Genomic DNA, 26882 nt, shown 5'->3' with positions numbered 1-26882 from the left:
TATCACCTCGTCGTATTGTTCTTTCTCCAGCTCCTTCGCAGATGAACAAGAACCCTTCCTTTGTGTATTATGTAACGTCCACTCTTCTGACTTTGCATTTTTTTTTTTTCCACATAATCCTGCCACATTATTGTTGTTAACCCTTGACAAAAAATTCCGCTACAAAACACGAGGTTTTTCCACGAGTAATAAAGTGGAATATCGTTAAAAGCCTTAATGAGTATTGGGTCTATTTAAGAAAGTAATTTTTTTTTTTTTTTTACTTTCCCTTTTTGTGCAATATAACAACCACAGTGGATATCAACATTTTGGCAAACAACTTTTATTGTCTCGAAGCCTGACAATAACTTTCCTGACCCCGCCGTGTCCGCAGATATAAACGAATGCTTGAACCAAAACATATGCGGCCACGGAAGGTGTGTCAACAGCGAGGGCTCTTATAGGTGCAACTGTTTCCAAGGATACAAACTCGCGCTGGACAACGTATGCCAAGGTAAGTCGTCAGCGGCAAGATCCAAGCTGTGTAAATAGTTTCCACGCGTGCTACTGCAGAAGCTCCATGGCAAATTTGAAGCTTTTCTAAAAAAAAGTTATAAAAAGTGTGTTTTCTTATATTCTTCCATTTTCCACTTTTTCTTATTTCCAGATGTGAATGAGTGTCTGCTTCCGGGGATGTGTCTTCATGGACATTGCGTTAATCTGGAGGGTACCCACAGATGTACTTGTAACCATGGTTACCAAGTCACCCCAGACGACAAAACCTGTGAAGGTCTGACGTGTATTTCATCACCCGATTTACACGTATAACCAAATCAAACCATTTTTTTTCTTCCCTTTAGATATCGATGAGTGCGCATCTGGTAAAAAGTGTCCTGAAGGAATTTGCGTCAACACACCAGGTTCATTTACGTGCCAGAGTTGCAATCCTGGTTTTGAACCATCAGAAGATGGGCTGAGATGTGAAGGTACAATTTAATAATTAGCAAGCAAAAGCGACAATATGGCTAAGTGTGTTTGTTTGCAGATGTGGACGAGTGTTCTCAAGGCGATTGGTGTCTCGGCGGCGTGTGCGCCAACACGCCTGGCTCGTACACCTGCACCAGGTGTAAAGCGGGTTACAAAGTGACTCCAGATCGACGCCGATGTGAAGGTAAGCTCCGAGAAAACAATTTATTCTCTCCTTTTGACACATACCGGGCGCCTTGACAAAATAAGCTTCGCATTCAACTCGAGAATTCTTTTCACGAGTGAGGTCCAAACATGTCCCGCGATGTTTTTGTTGTGATCCGCCCAGATATTGACGAATGCCAGTCGTTGTCTACCTGCTCCAATGGCATCTGTCTAAACTCCGAGGGTTCTTACACCTGCGAGAACTGCCCGGCGGGCTACTCGGTGTCGTATGACGGAGAACTTTGTGAAGGTCGGTAACTCAGCACACTCATTTTTAACTTTTACTCTTCACTGGAGAAGATCTGTCACGGTGGATTAGATGTTTTTGTTGGCGGAAGAGATTCCCGCTTTTTTTTCTCATATCCTGTTCTGTTTGGTGCCAGATATTAACGAGTGCGCGCTGCCCACGACGTGCCCCCGGGGAACATGTACAAACACAGAAGGTTCCTACACATGTGTCAGCTGTCAGCCTGGGTACAGAATCTCTGAGGATAGACAGCAGTGCGATGGTGAGATTTTTGGCTACTCGGCCGGATGTTGGCTCGGTTCAAGTTTGTTTACTCGCACGCAGATGTTTGTCTCCAGCGGGATTTATGTGTCAATGGATTCGATCTGGTTCAGGTTTGCCGATGTCCCGTCTCTCAGACATCACATCATAGCTGGCTGATCAAGCTCATTGCCCCCGAGCGCTGATTATTTAGCTCAAAAACAAATACACATCTGTCTCAGAATAGCGCATGATGTCTTCGGGTAACGGAACGATCCACGTGTTGACGTTTCCGAGCTTGGCTGATTTTTAATTTCGCTGATTCGAACAGGCAGGATGTTTTCGGTTCACGCCAGAGATGGCAATCTGGGTTATGATGTGTCCATTTGTTTATTTGTATCCAGATGTGGATGAATGCTTGGTCGCTAACGTGTGCCCGGACCAGCTGTGCTCAAACACTCTCGGATCTTATACCTGCACGAGCTGCAGCTCCGGCTTGCAGCTGTCTCAGGACGGTGACGGTTGTGAGGGTAAACCAACCTTTCATGATGTCATCAGAGTCATTATCTAACGGGATCTAAGCCGACGTAAAGAAATTACCCGAGACCCTCAACTTGATTACAGTTTGCCGAAATACATCACGATTTATGAGATCAACGGAATCCAACGTCCGCTTTGACCAAACCGCTTCGCTATGACTTCATGAGAACGACAAAACCGGATGATTGTTTAATTCAAATATGGCCTGGGTTATTCACATACACTCTTGTGTGTTTTTTAATGGAAGTGGGGATATAGCCCGAGAGGATGATCTTTCCCCCCACTGATGTATGTTTCTGCGCTGGGAAAAAGTTTCACAAAACAACCTCGGGTCCAAGTCCGCCTCTGATAGGATTTAAATGATACGATGGAAAATATTAAGGCCTTAATTTGAAATTAAGTCAACCGCCGTGCATCCTTCCTCCGTAAGCTCGCTATGTGGAACTCCCTCCGTTCACCCAAAGGCAAAACTGAGCCATCACTTAACGGTGGCCCGCACTTTCTTTTCCCCCTCGAAAGAATCTAATCCGTGCTGCTCTGTGGAATTTTCAGCGATCGCATAACAGCCATCTCGGTCACTGTTTGTTTCTCCAGAAATTACACACCACCTGCGATAGCTTGCTGTTTTGCGCCCGACGATCGTCTTGCGTACTTATCTTTCCGTCCTTTTTTAATAAAACAGTCAGCGCGATCAAATTAAGCCAGATTTACTTAACTGAGCCTAATGCTTTGCACTTGTGCCGAAGCTCGGCTCTTTCGTTAATAATATTAGCAGACGGGGACGATATAGCATTTCCACAATGTGGATTATTTATTTATTTTTTTCCGTTGTCTCTCAGATATCGACGAGTGCCAGACACCAGGGGTGTGTCCGGCGGGCTTTTGCATCAACACGGAGGGCTCCTACTCATGTCTGACCTTTGACCCCGGCTTTACCATGGCACCCGTCGGCCGCGCGTGCGAAGGTATGCCATCATTTCTACTTGAGCTTCCAAGACTAGCAATCATTTCAATGGGCACCCTGTTGATTAGTACCAGAAGATCTTCCTTAAGATGACAAAACATTTGGAAAAGAACACAGCAGTCTCCAGCTGGTCGGACTATGTCATGGTCATGACGTGTTTGTCTGTTTGGACACAGATGGAAACGAATGTGAGAACACAAGTCGGTGCGTGGGAGGTCAGTGCACCAACAACGTTGGATCTTTCGGTTTCACGTGCCCTGACGGCCTGGAGGTAATCGATGGGACCTCCTGCAGAGGTAAACACATTCCGGGGAAGGACAGTTTCGAAATACTGACGGGTCCCGAATATAGTTTTTAGACTGTAAGCTAGCCCAAAGAATTTCTAGCTAGCTCCGAGAACTGAGGCACTCAGTCCAATCATTCTGTTTTAATTGCCCATAACCTCAGCATCAATCTCACCAGCGGGCTTTCAGTTTTATATTATTCCAGCCGCACCCAACGACCGAGCACTCACAGCTCTGGGGGAAATAATGTTGCTTTGTAATCCGTTAGCTTCTCTTTTCAGCAAATTTGCTGTCAAAATAATTTAAAAGGATTTGACTGGAATGTTTGAATTGAAGCCGTTGTTATTTCTCGAGTGGCTTTGCCAATACGGTAAAGGGTGAAGTTAGATGAATGATGCCTGTGGGGATGGGCTGGTCCCCTTGGTCCGGGTTCTTGGGTTTGCTAGTGAGCTATTTGCCTTGGGAGATATTCCCACTGAGGTTTTGGAAGATTGCTTACCAGCCTGCGTCAGCCACTTTGGCTGCCCGCCCACAACAAATCGTGGACACTGATTATCATATTAATCAGACGTTGTCTCCTCATTTTTTTATTTTTCTTTGCTGGCACGGATGACGTCTGGCAATTTGAAAATTCTCACCAAAGAAAGATGTCACAAAAATTGACTTAAATAACAAGATAATTTTTGGGAAAACAGGAATCCTCCTCACCTCCTGTCTCTATACAGCACGATTTATGCTGTAATGCTGCAATCATCCAACATTGTGCCTCTCATCAAGCATGTAGCATTCATTAGCAACATTTATGACTCAACGGTAGATATTTTTACTTTTCTTCCTTTTTTTTGCCAGTATACCTTCACATGATCCAAATATGCGTCTCATGTTCAAACAGATTGCGCAAGTTTATTTTGTAATACAAACCAATGTTCTCTGTAGACTCATCGAGTTACATTTTGTGATGGAATAAATCTCGTTTTTCTTTCCATCATAGATGTGGACGAGTGTAGCAAAGACAACATATGCACTCGGGGCCAATGCCTCAATACTGAGGGAAGTTTTATGTGCTTATGCGAAGCCGGTTTCAAGTACAGCGAGGAGACGGCTGACTGTGAAGGTAAGACAGCTACGATGTATTTTAATCAGTTCAATGTAGGGTTATTACATCATAGAAGTGTCCAAATGGCATAAAGAAGCGAGAGGGGGTTCCCGAATGACACCCCCCCAAAAAAAGGAGAAGCGTGAATGACCCCATTGTGAGCAGGAGCTGTTTTCTCCCTCTGGAACATCTCCTTTGCAAGTTCTTTGGTTGCTGTGATAATATTGTTCTTGGCCATCCTTCTTGCCTGCCGCGTTCACCGAGGACAGCTACACCGCAGGCTTCCTGGATGACTCCAGCTGTGTAGCTACCACTTGAAGCAGAAGATGTGGGGGGGGGTTGCATTCGTGCCACGGATGGTACCATTTTCTAACCGACCCGCTGTTTCTCGTTTTCTCTGCAGATCAGAATGAGTGTAAGGAGTATGGAAGCTCCGTGTGCGGGACATGGCGCTGTGAGAATACTATCGGGTCGTACCGCTGCTTCATGGGTTGCCAGCCTGGCCTTGAGGGAGAAGAGGCCACAGACTGCGGTTAGTGGTCAAACCACATGTAGTAGGAATAGAGGACACGATTTAGCGCTTTTGAGAAAAGACAGGGCCAGTGAGTGAGGTCAGTAGCTCACACAAGTCTGGAGTGTGTCTGGAGATGTGTTGAAATTGAATCGTTGTTTTGCTTTTGATTGGAAGGACAGGGGACGCTTCGCTTAGATGTCCGCATACCTTCTCCGTTTCAGTTCACCTAGTTTCGCTGGCCGCGTTTGTGCATTCGCTACATCTGGGCTTGTCCAACTTCAATAGACGCATCTCCGTGACATCCAGAGTACGCTTGTGTGTTTACTGGCACGGACACTTCGGGTTCCTTGCGCAGCTTTTGGATTTCCTCACTTGCTTCTCAATCCCCAAGCGGAGGATTCATCTTTGTTGTTCTCAGCGTAAGAAGAAGAAGAAAAAAAAAGGGGCTTATGAGGTTTTCGAGAGATAAAAGGGCCAAACATTTATCTCATCCAAACAGTCACTGGAGAAGGACAGGGGAAGAGGGGAAAGCAGGCTGAGAGCATCTGAATGGAATGATGCTGTCCCAACACAGATGGAAGCCGTCGGTATTAATAGCGGCTAGTGGCTAGGATTCAGTTAGCATCATGGAGGGAATGTACAAGATATAAACTGTGAGATCATCTCAAGAAGCAACATTAGCGGTTCTTCAATGCTCTTTGGGTTGTTGTCTCTCGGGCACCATTAAAACCCCATTTTTCGGGAGAAGTCTAGACTTCCTCGCTATCGTCATGTTGCGAAAATACTTCGGGTGTGTTTGTCTACTTCTAAAAATGATCATCGATCAGTCAAGAGGAGGTCGTGCAGTTGGGCGTTGCTTTGTTTTCGAAAGGACGCTGCTTTTGTTTGGCTCTGTTAGCGCTTCTCGTTTAATTTTATAAATCATAATAAAAGGGGAGATATCTGTTTTTTTTTACAGTGACACGTTAACCGCAACTGTGCATTCAAGGGGTCATTCGGATGCCCATCGGGGATTTTCGGGCTTGCTATACATCCATGAATATGTCATTGGTTAAATTTAGCTCCCTCATGCTATAAGCATCATCTTTAATAAGACTTGCCTAAGGGTGGAAATGGTATGCGGTCGAATCCATGTCAACCATCCAGCCGAGTTAAAAAGAGAAAATTTGCCATGTGTGTGTTTTGGTTACCATGTCTTTATGCCCACACACTGTAATAAAATCCACATTATTGTGATCCACTGTGGTCAGTCCAAGATAGGAGATTGACGTAATGAGCGTTAAAGAGCACAAACAGGATTCTCGTGATATGTCGTCGTTTTTCATTCTTGCCCACGCGTGAAATAACGTCTGCATGTGGGTTCAATCAGGTTTAGGCTGTCACCGACTGCCTGCCGCCATGTGCTCCGAATTAGCACATGGCACAGAGATTTCAGATACTGGAGGTGAAGAGCATTTTGGGTTCCTCTTTGGCTCTCAACCTCCACTGCTCACCTTTTTCCCTGACTCATTTCTCCCCTCGAGGGAATTTTCTGACTCGTGATTACTAAATGGAAGCACAGAGTAATGAAATCCCAACTCTGGTGTGTGTCGTTGTACCAGCCCAAAATATTATCTTGATGATCTTCTACGGCAGGTCACGAAATGCTACTGTTAAGACGTCATAACATTTTGAGGAAGAAGACATCAATCATAAAAATGATTGGGGTATTAATCTTTTCATTCTGCCCAGAGATGTTCCTTGGATTACATGCGGTTTGCAACACATTTTGTTCCACATGAATGACACGCTTGAGGGAAACATTTCTGGATCCATTTGACATTTCTGAGGGAATATTAAAATAGCGAGTTGTGTACACACTCATGCACGATCCAGTGAGATCCAAAGCATACTAAATCATACTGTCTTGACAAAGACTTTTGACTGACAGTCATGAAAGTGTTAACCATGTTTATTAATGTGGTTTGCACTGGTGGAGAATTGTCTTTTTTTTTTTTTTTTTATAGAATTTATTTGTTTAATCTCCATTTTCCTTCCACCACCTAATTACAATAACAAACTGACACCCAGATAAATTAATTGAAAATTTTGCCACCATTAATCTGACTGATAATTTGTACAACTGTAAATCTATTGATCGATTCGTCCATCCATCTGTCCTTCCTTCCTTCCTTCCTTCCTTCCTTCCTTCCTTCCTTCCTTCCTTCCTTCCTTCCTTCCTTCCTTCCTTCCTTCCTTCCTTCCTTCCTTCCTTCCTTCCTTCCTTCCTTCCTTCCTTCCTTCCTTCCTTCCTTCCTTCCTTCCTTCCTTCCTTCCTTCCATCCATCTATCCTCCCACAATCTACTTTCCAGAAAAAGAGGGTGTGCACACTTGTGCAACCACTAAACAAGTTAAGCGAGCAATGTCTCCATCATTCTCTCTCCTCTTTCTACAATCCAGCAATTTAGGTCCTTCTCAACATTTCCCTGGAAAAGGACAAGAGAGCCTTGTCTGGGTTTTATTGGCGTGTGGGAGCTCTCCTCCCCGTCTCATGCTATGCACGTAGCCAAGTGAGGATGAGCCTACCAGTAAGCCCGTCAAAGTCTGTGTGTTTGTGCTGAACGAGGAAACAGGACGCCAGCCAAAATACTTTGCTCAAATCAGATGGGTTTTTGGCCCATTTTCCTCTTTTCTACCTTATGAGTCCTCAGGGTCAAAATAAAAACTCGTGATATCAGCATCACATGTCTTCCGAGCGAACCGTAAAAAAAGAACAGTGTGTTTATCGCGATTGATAAGAATGGAGCACGAGTGACGGGCACTGTTGCCGTTTTATAGACGGTATTTTTCTTTGTTTGTAAAAGGGCCTTCCTGTTTTCGAAGCTTAGTTGCCATTAGTCATGGAAACTTTTAGACTGCAGCGCTCATAGGGGGCGGTTACCACGAAAAGGTCAACAGATATAGTGTATGTTGTGCTTTCACTAATTTTAACTTTACGCTCCATCACAAAGGCCTAAAATATTCGTGCCTGTAAAAACAATGACGAAAGTTAAACTTTGCAATCAACACCTGAGTCACTCGACGTTTCATGTCCAACGATACGGTTTGTCTATCCAAAAAAATGGACTCTCACGAAACAGGTAATGCAAATTAATTCTATTTTATTATGAAATCTAACAGAGCACGAGGGAAACAATACATCAGAGTTATTTACGGGCTAGCCCGTAACTAGGAAGGTATTTTCACGGCTAGTTAGTGACATCACTTGCTCGTTTCCTCTTGAACGAAGGATGCGGTTGACGGACGCAAGTGGGTCTGCCGCATCCTGTTCAAAGAACCAATTTTGGACCGCCAGTTGTTAGTCACATGTTTTGCCAAAAGTCAATAATAGCTTTTAATTACAAACACCAAGAAAATTGCTTTTGGAATGTTGCTTTCAATTAAAAGCACACAAATGATTTGATTTATTTGCATATTTTCATTTCACCAAATGATTTCAAAACACTTAGTGACTAATTTGTCTGTCGTGTCTCTTTAGTGTGTTTGGTTGCCACAACAACTCTATTCATTGTGGATTGTTTTGGTATTTTTTTTTTTTTGTCTTTTGCGATTCCTCCTTGAGTCACATCAGGTTGAAGCCCTCTCGAAGTATTTTCTTGCACAAAGAATAAAATAATGTGTGGCTATTGTGGTCTGTAAGAAAGATTCATTGAAAGTTTCCCTCAAAAAGAAAATGGTGGCCGTCCAAGTTTAACAGCCACTGTATCCTGACAGCTCCTCTGGATTTAGTTAAAAAACAATTTTGCAAAATTTCTTTTGAATTCACTGAATAACAACCGGTGTTTGAAAACCTTGTCACGGAACTGTATAATACAAATGTCGAACTTTTTTTGCACACGTCAAAGTGTGGTTTCACTCGTTATTGTAAGTCAAGTCTAGAATTGGATTGTGAGTTTGCATAAAAAGAAACTTGTGTTGTTACAGTGCAAACATTTAACGCTGTGTTGTTCTTTTTGGGGCGCTCCCCCCCCCCCTCGCAGATGTGGACGAATGCCTCAATGAGACCATTTGTGAGAGCCACGGTTTTTGCGAAAACACCGACGGGTCCTACCGCTGCGAGTGCGATCTGGGCTACGCCAACCCTACTGGAGATACCACCAAATGTGTTGGTGTGTATCTTCTCCAGAACTTTTTTTGCTCATTCTACTTTCACAAATATGGACCCCCACATGTTCAATCTAAGCATGACTAAGCAACTGCTACTGCACATGCCTTTGTGTACTCGCCTGATCCTTTGATTGACCCCCCGACCTCTCCCTCAGACGTGAATGAGTGCGAGATGAGCTTGGCGCTGTGCGGGGAGGCCCTGTGTGAGAACTTCGACGGCAGCTTCCTGTGCATCTGCCCCAACGACAATGAGGAATTTGATCCCATCGCCAGCCGCTGCCGCTCCCTGGGTAAGAGAACGCCGCGAGCCTCAGCGGACTTAATTCTGCATGGCATCGACGGGAGACGGAGTTTTCCTTCATTTAATGAGCCGTGTCGTTATTATCTAAACAACATGGGCCGACCTACTCGGTGTCTTTTCGTGTATCATTTTGACCTGGCTGCTTTCATGGCTAAGTACCGCGGTTGGTTGGACGGGCCGGCAAAATTTGTACGAGTCTCGGCAGGGTTGTTTTTACTCTAAACCCCAGCTATGCCTCTGTGTACATTTTTGCCACATTCTACTGTTTGCTTTGGACGTGTGTTAATCAATCATGTGAATGTGAAGAGTTGACTCACATGCCAGTGTTTCCATTTGGTTAAAATGGCAGCTTATGTGATGCACCACCTACTAGGCGCCATGCAGACACATTGACTCATAAAGACACTTGACAATGTCCCTGCGTGATACTGGTCAATTATATAGTGGAGTGACAAAAGTTAAAAACAATAGTCTCATAGCATAATTTTTAAAAGTTTCCAGAAAAACAAGAGAACAACACAATAAATCCAACAATTAAGAAGACTTTACTTGTCCTGATTTAATCCTTTGCAGATATAGATGACTGAAAATCCACACCAGACCGATAATATAACAATACTCTCGTGCATATATTCTTTATCCTCTCGGAAAAATCACGTAAAGTCTGTTTTATGTTGGATTAACTCCATTTTTTTTTGTCCGCTCGTAGCTGTCACCGAGCCAAAAGGCTCCGCCCCCGCGGCCCCCTCGTCCGAGGAGAGAAAGGAATGCTACTACAATTTAAACGACGCCAACTTCTGCGACAACGTCTTATCCCGTAACAGCACCAAGCAAGAGTGCTGCTGCACGGTCGGCGCCGGCTGGGGCGACAACTGCGAGGTCCACGGCTGTCCCGCTCCAGGAGGAGGTGCGATGAAATGTTCAATGCATGCATTTTAATTCTGCTCACCCTGTAAACAATATATATATTTTTTCTAGATGATTATAACCAGTTGTGCCCTCACGGCAGCGGCTCCATCCCCCTGCCAGCTTCGTCCACTCAAAGTCTGGCAGAACAACGACTCTACATAGGTAATGATTTTTTTTTTATCGTTTCCTCCACTTTTACTTTCACCTTCTGCCGCTTTTGAAGCCAAATATACAAATATAATCACTCGCCAGCTTTTACGAGACCCTTGCCAAAGCTCGGTAGGATGCACACCTGTTTTCATGCTTTCATCACAGTCCGCTTCATTGTTTGCTCAGGCGCTGCTAACATTTCCTGAAACAGCTTTTCACCAATATTTTTTTTTTGTCCTCAGATGCAAACGAATGCGAAATGTTCGGACCTGACATTTGTAAGAACGGACAGTGTGTCAATCTCTTCTCCACCTATACCTGCTACTGCCGCTCGGGTTTCTACTACGACAACGTCCGACTGGAGTGCGTCGGTAAGAAAGTCGTCCTTATTTTTTTGAAATTGTCAGTTGATTCAAATCACTGCCTTTGAGCTCTCTCGTGCCATTGTTCTGACTTCTCTTATTGACACCACATGTCCCATTAGTCTTATTGCTTTCAGTCACAAAGCACACGTTTGAACTCTTTGTTTTGGTACCGCATTCTTCTCTGCTTGTGAATAAAGAAAGCAGCTATTTTTATGTCATGGAATGGAAAAAATGTTTGAGATGATGACAATGAATACAAATAAGAAAAAGGGGACCAGGCATTGTTTGGATTAAGTCGAATAAATAAATTTCTGGCCGAGTAGTTGCTAGGCTCAGAGTCAAGAGATCTGGATTCCGAGCTCAAAGATGGTGGTCTAGTGTTTAGCACATCTGCCTCACAGTTCTGAGCTTCAAACAGGTGTGGAATTTCCGGATTTGCATGTTCTCTTGAGCTTGTGTGCTTTTTCTCTGCAGCTGCATCCCACTTCTAAAGATTATTTTCTCTGTCAATATGACTTTCAGATTACGACGAATGTGAATTCGGAAACGCCTGTATTGATGGAGCGTGCGTGAACACGGCGGGCTCGTTCAACTGTTTCTGCAGTCCGCCGTTAATGCTGGACGCCACGCTGCGGCGTTGCGTCAGCGTCAACACAACAGAAGGTATGTCATACAAGAAGAACCCATCCGTCACATGACAAGAACTAACTTTTGTTGTTTTCACAGAATCTGTGGAGTCCAACCTGGACGTGCACATGGACATCTGCTGGCAACGTTTGGAAGGCGGCGACACGTGTGTCGGACCCCTGCAGGGTCGCAGGACGACCTACACCGAGTGTTGCTGCCTGTATGGAATTGCATGGAGTGGACAGTGTGCCTTTTGTCCAAGGAAAGACTCTGGTGAGAAAAATATTTTCTCCATGCCTCAAATGACATTTTCCCTAATCTTCTCTCTGCTTTTGATTTCAGAGGACTACGCCGTCATGTGCAACCTCCCTCTGAGAGGAGGTTCAGACAGTCTACGAGAGCGGCCGAGCTACGAGTACGGCGTGGACGGGCCTGAAGATCCCGTGGAGCCTTTTGTTCCACCCTACTGGGACAACTACGGCGGCCCGGCGGGACCGTACGACGTTCCCGCGAGCGTCCCCTTGTTCAACGATAACGATTACAGCGTCCGACAGCCGCCAGCGCGAGTCCCCATTCATCGACCTCGTGAGCATCAACCTCGACCGGTGGATTCCTTTAATGGTAGGTTGGGAATGTGAGGATTGATTGATTAGGAGGGTGTCTCAATACTTTTGTCTCTACAAACTCCTCTTTGTGTTTTTCCAGAGCGCTACGATGCCTTTGAAGGTCTCCAAGCGGAAGAATGCGGCATCCTGAACGGTTGTGAAAACGGACGATGCGTTCGAGTGAGGGAAGGCTACACCTGCGACTGCTTCGACGGTTACGAGTTGGACCTAAACAAGATGGCCTGCATAGGTACGTTCTCGCTATGTAAAATCAGGGATGGCTGGGGGGAACTGCACCACGCCTCCATGGAATGCCTGTTTAATTGTCTGTCAAAATATTGAAATCAGACTTTGGTGATTTTCCACTCCCGCGTTTAAACTTTGTGGAGTCACACTTGAGATTTATCGCGACTCAAGAAGAATCTGCGTTTAACAACCTTGCATTCATTAGCTTGTGTTTTATAGCTATCTCATGAAAGCTGTTTACTCCCCTCATGCATTGTCTGTTAGCTCACAATCTGGATACTCGCTGCCAAGAAGAAGGCCTTGACTCTCCGGCCACTTAATCAATCACATCGGGTTTTTATATTCTTTAAGTGTGCTTTGTTTTGTGTAAAAAAAAAAAGTGAGACTGTCTTTTTCTGGAATGCGATGAATACAATATCCAAGGTCGATGGCGAGCTAGTGGAAACAGGCGGTGCAATATTTTACCAGGAAGTGCTAATTTGGGGATATGCTTGATATGCTTTTAATATGCTCCTCCTCCGCAGATATCAACGAATGCGAGGACATCAGCGACAAGGTGCCGTTGTGTCAGAACGGCCACTGCAGCAACACAGAAGGGTCGTACAAATGCACCTGCTTGCCCGGCTTCGTGGCCTCCGACAAGCCCCACAAATGCATCCCGGCTATCCCGGCGGCGGAGCTCAAACAAACGGGGAACTGAGACCAAGAGATGGACGGCCGTGGAGGTCTCCTGCTTCCTTAAGAATCATCTGCTTAGCCATGAGCCTAATGAGGACAATAGAAAATAGATGGATGGCACTTAACAGATGTTTTAAAAAAACTTTTTCTTATTCTTCATTCCACTTCTTCACACGAAGCTGAACAGCACCGTCTCAAATGTGCCGACCAAGAGCTGGGAAGACAATACAACCAAACGTTTCAAAAATAGTGCTTTGCCGCCGCCTCTAAAGACTTGAGATGTATATGAGGATCTGATGATATGATGTTCTGTAAAGGTGCAATACTTGCCTACATCTGGTTTGACCACTTTTTTTAAGACTTAAAAAAAAAAATCCAACCACCAGTATTAACTTATTTTATTCTGTTGACAAAGGAGGAAGATTCTCAAAGCGGGATGCTACATTTAGTCTCAAGACCTGATCAACCAAGTATAGGTGTTTTTTTTTTGTTTTTTTTAAGTAAAAACAAATTTGTGTACACAATTCAATCAAACATTTCATTCCCACTAAGACAAAGGCTCCATTGGAGAGGTTTGGTATATTTTGTACAGCTCTAGCTCTATGTATTTTTTGTTAAATATCATTTTAATGCTTCCTACATAGCACGACCAACTTTTTTTTTTTTTGTTTGACATAAAACACAAAATCTGGAAAAAAAAATATAGCTTTGTAGATTTATACATCTGTAAAAACAAACTATTTTTTAAAAGCAAATCTTTTTATGTGTGAGGAGAGTGACTGACACTGTACCAGAGGAACTGTGTGTGTGTATAACCTGCCCTGTGGAGCAGAATATGAACTATATATTTTTGGGGGGGAAGTGACAGCACTGTTCTTAGTTTGATGGCCGACATTTTCCATTTCATTACAAAGACAACGCTTTTTGAATTGTAAACACCGATTTCTGTATGTTACAACTCTCTGGTTGAATATTAACTGTTGTTTTTCTGAGTCATGAATGTATCATAGACAGCCTACATGCTTTTTTCTTTATTGCAACTTTTGTTTGTGCTTCAGGTTTAATTTAATCATTTGTTTAACTGGCACCTGGCAAAACAATCATGGCAGCACAGTCTAATTTCAATATCCCCCTTAACCTGCATTAATGAACTATAAAAGCTGCAATTACGCAAATGTTTCCATGCGATGTGCACTGTACTTTGATTGTGCTGCTCTAATTATCACCTGAACCAGACGGGAAGTCTAACATTTGGGTCAAAGTTGGAACAATCAAGGCTCCTGTAAAAGCCACAAATAACCTAGTGGTAATGTCTCGTTGAAATGCGGGTGGCCATCGGAAATATCACGCTCATTCGTTTTGTTTACCTCTTGACTGTAATCACTGTCAGTCATCCAAATAAAAATGTAAAAATAGACATCTGTTTAGTGTTTTTTTTTTTTTACTAGGAACGCATTTCATTACTGTGCCTCATCAATTATTTTAAATTAAGGTACATAAATGAACAAATGAGAAGATACAATGAATGCTCAAATAGTACATTTGTGTGTCTATGGATTGAAATAACTCAGAATATTATAAGTACATTGATTATTATTAGCTATTTTTCATTTATTAGTAAATAACACTAATCATGTTTTGACTAATTTTATTTGTGTGTTTTTTTTTTAATAATTTAACTGGATTTACGTAGTCTTTTTTTATTTTTTACTTCTGCAGGTATTCAAATATGTTAACGTATTTATTTCATTCAGGGGCACAAAAAATACAATCAATACGAACCATTGTGTTATAGCCCCATCTTGTGGTCAAAATGCAGTAACACAGTGTTGTTTTGTGATTGGCCAGCAGCGAACGATTTTATTAAAAGTGGAGACTCATGGGATATGTAGTTTTTTAGGCGTTCTAACAACTGTTTGAATATAATAGTATACTACAACTCCCACAAACCACCTTTAACCCTCCTCCATTGCTGTCGGCTCACGCTATGCCCAAACTAGATTGATTATGGTCAATAACACAACGCGAAATTATAATTGCATTCGTAAGGCTTTTTTATTGTAATAATTTAAATTAATCGCAAATCAAGTCTGTCTATCTGGAAGCACCAGTTTCAGTTTTTTTTTTTTAACAGATGAATCGACCAAGCTAAGTTAAGTATGCGATAAATATGAGTTTCATAAACGGTGTGATACATTCACGGACAGTAGTGGCACACGTGGCTGTCAATGGAGAAAGGTCATGATGCTCATATTGCAGTATATCTAAACTGTATAATAAAAAAATAGCTTTGCCCTAGCTAGCTCGACATTTGGAATGGACATTCTTTTTTTAGCGTTCTAATGGAAAAAGGACAATGGTCCTAGCAGGGGATACATCAATAAGACACAGAAAGACCTTCCAGGCATCCACTCCTCAATCTACTGACAAAAACTTCAACAAGGATGGACACTTGACTGAGGATGACAGTCGGCAAACCAATGGGAGTCATTTCAGAAAAAGAAGAAGCTCCACCAGTGATGAGTCCACTAGAGGACTGCTTCTCTTGGTGGCTGGATTGTCCTTCTCCACACGTCTCTATAATATAAAAGAGCCTCCTCATGTGTGGTGAGTTGGGAAAAATATTAATTTTCCATACTGTTTGTCTGGATTGATGATGTGGATGCTTCCTAACATGGTCTCATTATTATTTCGGCTCTTGAAGCTGGGACGAGACACACTTTGGAAAAATGGGAAGCTACTACATCAACAGGACCTTCTTTTTTGATGTCCACCCACCCCTGGGGAAGGTGATTTTCTTTTTCTGAACTTCATTCTAGTGAAGGAAATACAACAATTTTTTTTCCCATCGTTTTCCAGATGCTGATCGGACTAGCTGGATACATGAGTGGTTACGATGGCACGTTTCCATTCACAAAGCCAGGAGATAAATATGAACATCATAATTACTGGGGCATGAGAATGGTATGTATGCATTTGCCACTATTGCTGCATCCAAAAAAATCTGCTTTTCTAAAAAAATGTGTTTTGTTCCTCCAGTTCTGTGCGGGCTTAGGTTCTTTTCTCCCCATCTTTGCCTACCTCATCGTACTGGAGCTGTCGCACTCTCAGACTGCTGCTCTCATTGCTGCTTGGCTGCTCATATTTGGTAGGACTCAAAGTCAATTCCATTTTTTTCTGTGAATTATCATTCACTTGATATTCTCCGCTTGTTCCTGACAGACACGGGCTGCATCACGATTTGTCAGTACATTCTGTTGGACCCCATCCTCTTGTTCTTCATCATGGCAGCAGTGTTCAGTATGGTCAAGTTCAAGCAGCAAAAAGACAGGTTCACAATATTTTTGCCTAACATTCCTTCAACTGTTTCACGTCATTATTATTATCATTATTATTATTATATTGTATGTTTTTCAGGCCTTTTTCTGCTTCCTGGTGGTTTTGGATGATACTTACTGGTGTCAATCTTGCTGGGGCTCTCGGGGTGAAGTTTGTGGGTCTTTTTGTCATCCTGCTGGTGGGACTGAACACAGTTTCAGACCTCTGGAGACTTTTAGGAGATCTGGATCTATCACTGGTAATCATCAGGATACAAAAATAATGATGATGTTGACCTGTTTAACGTAATTTTTTTCCTGGCTTTAGGTGGACATCGCAAAGAACTTCCTGGCGAGGGTTGTGGCGCTCATCCTGCTTCCCATCTTCCTCTATGTTACAATATTTGCAGTCCATTTTGTGGTGCTGAACAAAAGGTAAGTTGGATGCAGATTAATGTCTCGGATAATTTTGTTTGAGTCATCGCGCTCTTTGTTCTCAGCGGACCAGGAGATGGTTTCTTCAGTTCCGCCTTCCAGTCTCGTCTCATCGGGAACAACCTGCACAATGCGTCTATGCCTGAGTGTGAGTGTGCTGCAACATTTAGAAAAAAAAAGTTTTAGAATTGCTTGTTTATGTGAGGAATTTTTTTGTTCTTTGCAGACCTGGCGTACGGCTCCACCATTACGTTGAAGAACCTTCGCATTGCTGGAGGCTACTTGCACTCTCACTGGCATTTGTACCCTGACGGAGTTGGAGCGAAGCAGCAGCAGGTCATCATTTGTTCTCATTTATTTCAACTTCACACACAAAATCGATCTCGCATGTTTATAAAATCATATATACCGTTATAGGTTACAGCCTACCTTCACAAGGACTACAACAACTTGTGGTTGGTGCACAGACACAACGATACAAACTGTAAGGAGAGTTGGAGACCAGTCAATCTGTAATTTTACTTTTCAATGTTAACATTTATTATTTTTTCATTGTGCTTTAGCTCAATCCAAGTCCCCTGATCTGGTTCGTCATGGTGACATCATCAGATTGGAGCACAAAGAGTCAGTAAGATGGCAATTGCTTTGTATCAATTGCTTCAAATAATGCTTTCCCTGGTTTCCCCCAGAACAACTCGAAACCTTCACAGTCACCTCCATGAAGCCCCGCTCACCGCGAAGCACTTCCAAGTTACGGGGTATGGCATTGTGAGTAGATAACTTACTGCAAATGTTTATGTGGCAGCATTTCAAAATAAAAATAGAATTACAAAATATTTGTGTGTCTGAAAGAGCTCATTGCAATCGGGACCTTTTCGTCCTTAGAATCATACCGGTGACAACAATGACCTCTGGCAAGTGGAGGTGTGCGGAGGTCGCAAAGGTGACCCTGTGAAGGTGCTGCGTAGCAAAGTTCGCTTTCTGCACAAAGCCATCGGTTGTGCGCTTTCCTCATCTGGGAAAACTCTCCCCAAGTGGTAAGGATGACCTCATTTAGTCGTAATTATAACTTGGGAAAGCTGAGCACATGTTTTGCGTTTAGGGGCTGGGAACAAGTAGAGGTCACCTGTAGTCCGTACTTGAAGGAGACTCCCAGCTCACAGTGGAACATTGAAGATCACGTCAACGCCAAATGTATGAGCCACTCCTTCGGTTTGTCTTAATTTTTTATTTTTTTTTATATTAAGTACTTATCTTTTTTTTTCTGCTCTTGTGTTCTTGACAGTGCCCAACATTAGTCTGGCAGTGCTGAAGCCTCATTTTCTCGAGATCCTCGTGGAGTCTCACATTGTGATGATAAGAGTAAGTGCAAAACTATCCTTGTCGTTCTCAGCAAATGCAATGAAACATTATGATTTTTTTTTTTTTAGGGTAACAGTGGTTTGAAGCCCAAAGACAATGAGATGAACTCCAAACCATGGCACTGGCCCATCAACTACCAGGTAAAAAAATGGAGTGTGACTTGTGTAGACAATTTCAAATCACTGATGTTTGTTTCTTGTGCAGGGTCTGAGGTTCTCAGGAGTGAATGAAACAGAGTATCGCGTGTACTTACTTGGCAACCCTGTGAGTATTCCGCTTCAAACATTTCTTCCTTTGTGGATTGCGCTTCATCAGCACACCTTCTTTTTCATAGGTGGTCTGGTGGCTAAATCTGGCCAGTTTGGGTTTATATCTTATTCTGGTAGCAGTCGCTTCCGTTGCTTTCCAAAGAGGCATCTCTGTGGGCCAAAGGAGAAGAGGTATGATTGATTTGGGACTTTATTGCACAACCGTGCGACTCGTGATGTCTCATTCTCTGTCTTGCAGATCATTGTTTTGTGCTCATGAGAGGAGGAGGCCTCCTGTTCCTTGGCTGGCTCCTGCACTATGTGCCATTCTACACCATGAGCCGGGTTCTCTACTACCATCACTATTTCCCTGCAATGCTCTTTAGCAGCATGCTAACAGGTAGCATAGTATTCCCGCTCGTTGTGCTCAAGAGGATACAAATTGTGATGTTTGCTGATGACAGGAATTACGTTGGATTTCCTGTTGAACATGGCTGACCTTCTTCTCCAGCCACCATATTGTGACTGGCTGCAAAGAGTTGGAAAAGTGTTTCTACTGGTAGTTGTTCTTTACAGGTGAGACCCAATATTTCACAGGCCAGGTCATTCTTTGATTTATAAAATAATTTGTTAAATGTATGTTAGATTATTTTGTTTTGTTTTTTAATTTACAGTACATCAAATTATTGTGAATTGTATCGCAATTTTTTATTTGTATTGTTTCTCTTTTTCAGTTTCTACCTGTTCCACCCGCTCACCTATGGCATGACGGGGCCTCTGGCGCACGAGCCAGGCAGCTCGATGGCCGGACTGAAGTGGATGGAGTCCTGGGAGTTCTAACAAGTTTTCCGTGAACATGACACTAAAGTTTTAAGTCAAACCGTTTTAAGCAGAAATGACTTCAACTAATTGTCATTTATTGCACAGTCTTGCAGTGTTGAAGAAAATGTTTTGTCATAGTACTGTACGCCGTCAGAGTTGTTTGAATTGTTTGACGCTGGAGGACTTGAGTAATCAGCGCTAACTTACAAATTGCGTTGTAATTTTAATGTTGTAAGAACAATCGTAAGTGCCTCAAAAATTCTGAAAATAACTCAATTTCTTTGGTAGTCATTCAAAGACTATTTTTATTGTTATCTTGATCTAGATTTTTTGTGATATAGCTTTTTATGCATACATAACAGTCCATGTTAATAAACTACGATATTCTTTTAGCCTGTGTGTTGCAGTACTTTAATTATCACGATCTCCTGCAAAATTATCAAAATACTGATTGGTAGAACCCTAGCGGCAGATAAGGCGAATTACACCCTCAATGTTGCTTGGAAAACGTCTGCTGTCAACACGGACGTCCGTATGTTCGTGGCTGCTATTGGTCGACTTTGGTCACGTGTTCAATTCGAAGATGGCGTCTCCGAATGGAGGTAAATTCTAATTCTTTACCGAGACGTTCTGTGTCTATATTCGTATTTCGCTATTTTTCTGCCCTGTTACTCATCATCGACCCCACTCAAACGTCATAACGGGTCAAAGTCTACATCTTTTGTTCAATTTTCTGTTTGACGCGAACTCTTCTAGTGGACTTGTTTGTGTATGTCGAATGTACGTTCAGCAATAACAGTAGACATTTGACACACGTAAACAGCTAAATGTGCTTGTTGCTTAGCTGCTAAAAATGCAAGCTCTGTTTGTGACATAGTGAGTTACATTATTGACATAATTATCACAATGATATTGAGTTGCGATGACGTAACGTTATTGTTGTGAGAATGCTGAAGATATTAATTCATGTTATTCTAATTCTTTATTATTATCATTTGTGGTACACTTGCTGGTAGCAAATTTGTGTTTCACAATTTCCCCCAAGGATGGAATGGAAAAGCAATTATGTAATATGGAGGGTTGCATTTTCAAATTTGCACATGTTAGCAGAATATACCGTATTAATATCCATTTTAATAGCAAACGAATTTCATGTCTTGATAGCTGAAGATTTTGGAAGCTCTCTGCTCTGTTATGAGAAGCTGGACAGAGCATCGCCTGAACTTTGGCCTGAGCAGCGTAAGCCTAAATTTTCTCTTCTCTTATTATTATTATATATTTTTTTGCAGTCTTGGATTTGTTGAATTGCTTATGTCTTATCCGTCCTCTTTTTTTTTTTTTTGCAGTTCCTGGAGTTGTTGAATTTGCTGCCTCTTGTAAAAATGTGAGTCTAATCTGTCTTTAGCATCTCGGGTCTTTTGACGGATTATTCTAATCAAATGGCTGTTTGTGACTCCGCAGCCCATCACAAATTCGCCGCCCAAGTGGATGGCTGAGCTGGAGAGCGAGGACATTGAGATGTTAAAAGGTCAAACCAATTTGCCTGCTTGACATGCCATGTTATTGTTGTTTGAGAAAATCTGTCGTTCATTAATTGATATTGACTGCATGTAAAGCAATAGTATATAAGTATTAAATGTTTTATTTGTTTCCTGCAGAGTTGGGTAGTTTGACAACAGCTAATCTCACGGAGAAGGTCAAAGGCCTTCAGAACCTCGCTTACCAACTGGGCTTAGAAGAATGTAAGTACCACTAGCAACACAAAATACTATTGTTGACAATGACTTCCACGTGAGTATAAAGACAAGTCTTTTCTGTTAAACATATCTTATATTTTGTTAAAATTACCCATGTAAATTCTTACTTGGCCACTAGATGGCAGCTGTTGCCTTTAAATCACAAAGCGTTGAGCATGATCCAAGGTCGAAATGTGTATTTGCAATAAACCGCTCAAGCAAGTTAACCGTCAAAATAACCTATTTGGGTCAATCTTGTTACTGCATCAAAGGTGAGTAACACAAGCACGACAATGAATTCTGATAATAAAACAAGTGCCGGATGCATGTGATGCATGCAAAATTGAGTTTTTAATCCTTTCCCCTTTTACTACCTCCATTGTCATAATCCCACTGGAGTGTGGATTAGAGAGCTGTAGCTAAGTGCTCAAAATTTCCAAAGAGAAAATGGCTGCTTATTTTTCTATTGAAATAATGCAAAGGCTGGTGACTGAAAAAGTGACGAGTGCAGCTTTTGTTTACTGCAACTAGGACTACTGCTAACCAGGAGGAACGAGTAATCTAGTTGGGTATAAAGATGTTTGCTGTCACAGATGCAAGATTTGCAGTCCTGTCATGTAGCCGCGCTTGACGAGACCCAACGATGGTTATTATTGGTGTCGGAGCTACCCTGTAATGGGCGGCCTGTTTAAAGCTCTCTGGTTTAATTTTCTCCTTTTCCTGGCTGTCAGGGGAGGGCTTGTAAATCTCAGCTACTTTTTCATCACGTTTGCCGTGTTGCTCAGGACCCGTAAACCAGACTCGGTGGAGAGCGAGGGCGAGGGGGACGGGATTTACTACCCCCCCGCCCTCCTCGGGCATGTGGACTATTAAAAAGGGCAGGACACAATCAAGTAGTGAAAACTCAGCCAGCCTCCTGCAGTAAGAAAAGCAACCTGAGACAGTCTTTCATAAAACGCATAAAAAAAAATTCCCTTGAGCTCATATAGCAACTGAGTTTGTGTCGATTTTTCTTTCCTGTACGCTCATCACACTCTGTTAATTCATCAGCATGCATGCCCCCCCCCTCGCCCTGCAACAATGGCTGCATGACGCCGGCCTAGTCAATTCCCACTGGGGCTTGACGCGTGCCTCTTCCTCGGGCCCAGCTGTTACTCCTCCCAGTGATGAATGCTTCTGTCGCGGGCCGCCGAGTATGGGCAGCAGGCCCCGCGTCTCCGGGGAAAGCGCGGCGCTCTGGTAAATTCTGTTATCGGAGGTAATTGAAAGCTGAGTGTTCCTTTGGGAGCTTCTGAAGAGCGTAGGATTTTGCCAAGGCGGCGTCGGTGGTAGTCTATCCCGCCGGTGGGCTCGAGGATATTGCGCAACACTTGAACCGGGAAACATTATATTCATTAAAAGCATCTCTGCTCATTAACCGGCGTTACCTTTCATCTGTGTCAAGTTGCAGTTTCAATTAGTTTGTTGTGTCTCAAGCGCCGTCAGTAGCATCCCTGAAGATTACCGATAGACTCACAAGTCGAGAGCTTTCAACCGGTTTTTCCACGTATACATCCTCGAGTTAATAATGGCAGCCAAATTCATGGCGTCATAATTCTTAATTACACACATGAGCTCGTCAGCATGTTGAACATCGCCAAGGGGCGCTGGAGCCAGAACGACCCCCCCTCCAAATCTGGCTTTAGGTTTTTATGTCCAAATGCTGGCACGGCTAAGCTAACCCAATTCTGCCGCATAAAGAAATCCATTCTTATGTCGTTTTTAATTCTGCATATATTCCACACAACCTTTGCCCGACCTTCTTTGTCGTCCCAACTATTCATGTTTAGAAAGTAGACACCAGACCAACTGGGCCCCTCCCCGCGTCGTCCCGTGCCGACCCCTGTTGCTTCTCCTTACGTGAAGGTGAGCCTGAAGGTCAGCCTGCCCTGACAGTTCCTAATAGCCCCGCTTTCGGCACCTCCTCCTCCTCCTCGGCACCCGCCCCGGGATCAATCTCCGGCCTATTAGAAGCGTGCCGCCGTTGAATATGATTGCATTCACTGGGCCCAACTGGCACTAATGCGCCGCCATCAATCCATCAGGGCGGGCTGACCAAAGGACATGCGGTTATGAAGTGTCTGCGCCGACAGCCGCTGAATGAGGATACCCTTCCTCGCCCTCTTCCTCCTCCTCTTTACCACTCCTAATACGCTCGCCTCATCTTTTCACCTCCAGCCAATTTCTTCGCCGGCTCAATGCTGTAAACTGCTGTGCGGTTTGCTAGTTTCTCCATTTTTTGGGAGGGGGGCGTATTTTTTAGCCTTTAAAATCACCCGCACTCCCGTTTAGTTTCAACTCTAGTAAGCCCCTGGTTGGAAAAAAAATAATTTGGCAAACCCTTTGCAACGAAATGACCCCAACGTGTGCAGCAGGTTGCGGCTGTGTCTGCAGCAGCCTGTTCGTTTACCAGACAGCAGCAGTGTTGGCGCTCTGTGAAAGGAGACGAGGCAGAGCGCTGTGGACACACACACACACACACACACACACACACACACACACACACACACACACGGCTCCTCATCTCTGCCTCCCGCCTGAGCGGATCGGAAATGACATCTCATTTCCATAAAGGCATTAGGAATTCATTGAATTTTCCTTCCCAGCTAATCATAGTCCGGGTGTAAAACCTTTTAGGCTTTTTAATGAATGATTCTTGACTGATTGCCTATTAATAAGGACACCTCTTGAACAGGCATAGTAAGGGGCCGGGGGGTGCTGGGAAGTGCAGGTGTTTGTTTTGGTGTGTGTATGTGTGTGTCAATGAGGCGAGGATGACTAGACCCCACCCCGATGGGACATAAAGAGGAACCAGTGGCCCCCTTGGGAAATCACAGCTCGTGTCTGCATCTTAAATATCCCTGTGAAGTATCAATAAGTGGGTAATTGAATTTTGAACACAAACATGAGCGTCAGGTGTATGCGGCGCTCGGCCGAGTGTGTGTGTGACTCTTGTGTGTTTCATCTTCTGTGTCTCCCGTGTCCCCCCCCCAGGGAAGTGGATGTTAAACCCATTAAATAAAGCTTACAGGCCGTAATAGCCGGGCAGCACTTTGAGACGGACGGAGAGGGTCAGATAAGTCCTCTTAGCTCTTAATGAAAGTGAATCGGGGGCAGGCGGGGCCGAGGTCCAGGACTCCTGTTAACCCGGGTGGTCAGCTGCCTTTGGGGGCTAACAGGGGTCCTGCCGTCCCGAGAGGTGGAGTGATGATTACTCTCATTTCATACACAGGGGAATTGCAGTGGGGGGGGGGGGACAATGACACGCAGATCAATCGCCATAAATGCGTGCAAGTAAGATGTTCCACTGCAGCGTTTCATTTCCATTCCAACCATTTGTGATTTACTCCAAACCCAAAATGATTTAACGATGCATAGCGTGTAAAATACATTTCACTTGTGACATCAAATTTCTTTTGGGTGTATAACTCCATCCAGGTCTTTTTTTTTTTTTAATTTCGAAAAAAGCCTGCATTTTAAATAGCAGCGGAACACATTCATTTGTTTTCACATATAGTTTAATCTTCTTACCGACAATGGATTCAGGGACTAAGCGTGACTTCTGGAGAGGATTATAACAGTCTGGAGGTAGTAGCCGCCCACATTAGCATCCAAAATGCCCAAATAAGAAATAGGCCAAAAAAAAAAAAAATCATACGTGGTTCAGTAATTGCATGCCGACAGAAGCGCCTAAATGATAATGAGACGGCGGCAAATCAGCAGGGCAAGGAAACGAGCCCCGGCAATCCATAAGGTGTCATTTAGTATGGATGGCAGTAGTAACAAGATGCTGATTAACTTAGTGCAAAATTAGTAATTGACCTTTCTAATCAACTAAACAAATCTCTAAGTTCCCCTAATCAGTATTGATCTCGCCCGTTGTATGACAAAGCGCGCGTGGCGAGCGAGCGAGCGCTTGCGTTTGAAAGATGAGAGATTATGATGGGACTTTTGTTCCTGTCATCATTGTCCTTTATTTTTTTCGCCTTGTTTGTTTACTGAGCCCTTTTATGCATGGGGGAAAAAAAATTGCCAGCTGGAAGATAATGAAAAACTTTTTTTGCTGCCAATTGTGCCATTAAAATGTAATCTGAGGCAATCTTGAACTCAATCTGAATTCATTAAATGTGATAAATTCCGATATTTACATTTTTTCGCAAGTAGTTTTTAATGCATCAAAAACATTTGACAAACCGCCATTTTCTTTTGGATAGCTTAACAGTCACCATAAAACTCCGACAAAGATGATTCGAACTTCGTCGGAGTTTCTCGACAGGCCGCGCGTGAAAACAAAGTGCTGATTTATGCGACGAGCTGTAATTAATGAGACTCTCCGTGATGTTGGGGGGGCCTCGAGAGGCGTGGCGCGTTCATCTCGGGCTCATCAGAGGCTGAAGAAAAGACGAGAGCGACATCATAAATGAAAAAAAAAAAAAAATTAACTGCCACAGACAGTTCTCAAGCATAACTGCTCCCAATAAGAAAGTGCGCCGTCGGGGTCATCCCGGTGTAATTGCGTTCAAGCATTTTGATGACTGTTCCAATCAGACCGCTTCTCTACCTGTGTCCAACGCCCCAGATGTTCTCCAGGATGGGACGAGATGGCAAAGTGCAAAATTAATTTGCGCCATTTGAATTAGCATCGTCTTTAACCCGATAGCACACACCTCAAGGTGACGCTAGCACGAGCGCCATTAAAATTCCGTACCGGCCACCTCATCAGAATTACCAACCGGGCCCGGCTTTTTTTCATTAGCCCCCATGCCCAGGAAAGGGGAGGGGCCTTTTTTAGCAGCAGACACTCGTCTCTTGCGACTATTATGAAAGTGGATGACATTCTGCTTAATACCGTTTTGTACCCGTGCATTTATATTGTGTGATGTGCAAAATGAAGTCACGGAGGTAATTCCGGCTCGGCGGCTCATAAAAGCAAGCGGCCCGGCCAACAGCGGCTTCTCATCTTTAACAAAGAGTGATTACGGTCACCTGGATGGTGCCGCTTCGGACTCTCTGATGGTACTGAAGTAGTATTGATCATCTGATACTCTTCTGAAAATATTTTCTGTAATCGGGACAAATGAATCCTACTTTTTTGTTCCCCCCCGCTCCTTAAATGACATGGCGACGTTGGGCCTCAGTATTCTGCTCTTCTTATCTCGATGCTTTGCATAATGTTTGTGCGATGAGAACGTCGGAGCACTTGTCAAGTGAATCACAAAGCGTCTTTTTTTTTTTATGCTGTTGTGAGTGAACAGATGTGAAATAATTACCTTCCCGCTGTGACTTTGCATGCGCGTATTAAATTCATGCTTTGCATCACTAATGGTGCAGCTCAAGAAGGCGAACGTTGATCACAGATTGCCTGAAGTTTCTCCGTGCAAACTTGATGCAGATGTTTTTGCTTCACACTTTTCATTTAGTTTTCTTGTTTATTTTTATTTTTTTTACAGCCAGAGAAATGACAAGAGGGAAGTTTCTGAACATCCTGGAAAGGCCGAAGAAGTGATGTCAAATGACGTTTTTAATAGTTCCCATGTTTAAATCCTGCAAGATGAATCCAACCAATTTTTTTTTCAAATACTAAAAAATATTAAGGTTTTAAAAACAGAAAAGGTGAGTTGTTATTAATACATGAAACCTTCCTCTGGCTATGGTTCAAGAACCTGCTGTCCTTGTATTATCATTTACTTAAAGCTTCTTATTTATGCTCATTTGCATTTTTATGATGTATTAAAATGTTGCTTGTTTTGATATAATAACATCTTTCTTTCCTTTTTTTTCCCCCAAATCCCACCAAACTTGTTTATTTTGGGCAATAACTCGGTTCAGACAGCCAAGGA

General features: G+C 43.3%; 3 protein-coding genes across 4 annotated transcripts in view; all 3 read left to right on the top strand.

Moving 5' to 3' along the window:
- The window catches only part of LOC148385241 (latent-transforming growth factor beta-binding protein 2-like), a 55477-nt gene extending 40977 nt beyond the window's left edge, over nucleotides 1–14500 (top strand). For both annotated transcript variants that reach the window (XM_088400461.1, XM_088400460.1), the window contains 21 exons: nucleotides 374–493; nucleotides 647–769; nucleotides 840–965; nucleotides 1025–1150; nucleotides 1295–1420; nucleotides 1554–1679; nucleotides 2062–2187; nucleotides 3037–3162; nucleotides 3338–3457; nucleotides 4437–4559; nucleotides 4945–5073; nucleotides 9076–9204; nucleotides 9358–9492; nucleotides 10213–10410; nucleotides 10482–10574; nucleotides 10805–10933; nucleotides 11450–11590; nucleotides 11654–11827; nucleotides 11897–12175; nucleotides 12260–12409; nucleotides 12930–14500. In XM_088400461.1, the coding sequence (XP_088256587.1) occupies nucleotides 374–493; nucleotides 647–769; nucleotides 840–965; nucleotides 1025–1150; nucleotides 1295–1420; nucleotides 1554–1679; nucleotides 2062–2187; nucleotides 3037–3162; nucleotides 3338–3457; nucleotides 4437–4559; nucleotides 4945–5073; nucleotides 9076–9204; nucleotides 9358–9492; nucleotides 10213–10410; nucleotides 10482–10574; nucleotides 10805–10933; nucleotides 11450–11590; nucleotides 11654–11827; nucleotides 11897–12175; nucleotides 12260–12409; nucleotides 12930–13105 (2975 nt within the window). In that variant the 3' untranslated portion in view covers nucleotides 13106–14500. The remainder of the gene's footprint in view (nucleotides 1–373; nucleotides 494–646; nucleotides 770–839; nucleotides 966–1024; nucleotides 1151–1294; nucleotides 1421–1553; nucleotides 1680–2061; nucleotides 2188–3036; nucleotides 3163–3337; nucleotides 3458–4436; nucleotides 4560–4944; nucleotides 5074–9075; nucleotides 9205–9357; nucleotides 9493–10212; nucleotides 10411–10481; nucleotides 10575–10804; nucleotides 10934–11449; nucleotides 11591–11653; nucleotides 11828–11896; nucleotides 12176–12259; nucleotides 12410–12929) is intronic.
- A 550-nt stretch (nucleotides 14501–15050) lies between these two features.
- On the top strand, nucleotides 15051–19659 carry pomt2 (protein-O-mannosyltransferase 2). Its single transcript, XM_088400462.1, has 21 exons — nucleotides 15051–15690; nucleotides 15788–15872; nucleotides 15943–16047; nucleotides 16123–16231; nucleotides 16306–16414; nucleotides 16501–16660; nucleotides 16729–16835; nucleotides 16901–16983; nucleotides 17062–17171; nucleotides 17253–17319; nucleotides 17399–17459; nucleotides 17525–17603; nucleotides 17721–17872; nucleotides 17938–18029; nucleotides 18121–18197; nucleotides 18266–18337; nucleotides 18402–18461; nucleotides 18532–18637; nucleotides 18705–18845; nucleotides 18910–19021; nucleotides 19180–19659. Exons 1-21 carry the CDS (start codon nucleotides 15440–15442, stop codon nucleotides 19283–19285), a joined length of 2244 nt encoding a protein of 747 aa, XP_088256588.1. The 5' UTR covers nucleotides 15051–15439; the 3' UTR covers nucleotides 19286–19659.
- A 131-nt stretch (nucleotides 19660–19790) lies between these two features.
- Nucleotides 19791–26801, top strand: lin52 (lin-52 DREAM MuvB core complex component). The gene is made up of 6 exons (XM_088356469.1): nucleotides 19791–19869; nucleotides 20432–20506; nucleotides 20614–20651; nucleotides 20729–20795; nucleotides 20926–21009; nucleotides 26493–26801. Exons 1-6 carry the CDS (start codon nucleotides 19851–19853, stop codon nucleotides 26546–26548), a joined length of 339 nt encoding a protein of 112 aa, XP_088212595.1. The 5' UTR covers nucleotides 19791–19850; the 3' UTR covers nucleotides 26549–26801.
- The last annotated feature ends 81 nt before the right edge of the window (nucleotides 26802–26882 follow it).

Source organism: Syngnathus floridae, chromosome 16 (genome assembly GCF_059516105.1).
Source record: "Syngnathus floridae isolate MCC-2025c chromosome 16, RoL_Sflo_1.0, whole genome shotgun sequence".
Taxonomy (NCBI): domain Eukaryota; kingdom Metazoa; phylum Chordata; class Actinopteri; order Syngnathiformes; family Syngnathidae; genus Syngnathus; species Syngnathus floridae.
Note: the sequence above shows the minus strand (reverse complement) of the source record. Positions and strands in the feature narration are given on the sequence as shown.

What these genes read in the sequence shown, in the direction of transcription:
- pomt2 (XM_088400462.1), top strand. Translation starts at nt 15,440, where the DNA reads ATGGTCCTAGCAGGGGATACATCAATAAGACACAGAAAGACCTTCCAG. An exon ending in TTGGAGCGAAGCAGCAGCAG is followed by an intron (nt 17,172 to 17,252) that starts GTCATCATTTGT and finishes ATACCGTTATAG; the next exon opens with GTTACAGCCTACCTTCACAA. An exon ending in AAGTTACGGGGTATGGCATT is followed by an intron (nt 17,604 to 17,720) that starts GTGAGTAGATAA and finishes TTTCGTCCTTAG; the next exon opens with AATCATACCGGTGACAACAA.
- lin52 (XM_088356469.1), top strand. An exon ending in GGACATTGAGATGTTAAAAG is followed by an intron (nt 20,796 to 20,925) that starts GTCAAACCAATT and finishes TGTTTCCTGCAG; the next exon opens with AGTTGGGTAGTTTGACAACA. An exon ending in CCAACTGGGCTTAGAAGAAT is followed by an intron (nt 21,010 to 26,492) that starts GTAAGTACCACT and finishes TTTTTTTTACAG; the next exon opens with CCAGAGAAATGACAAGAGGG.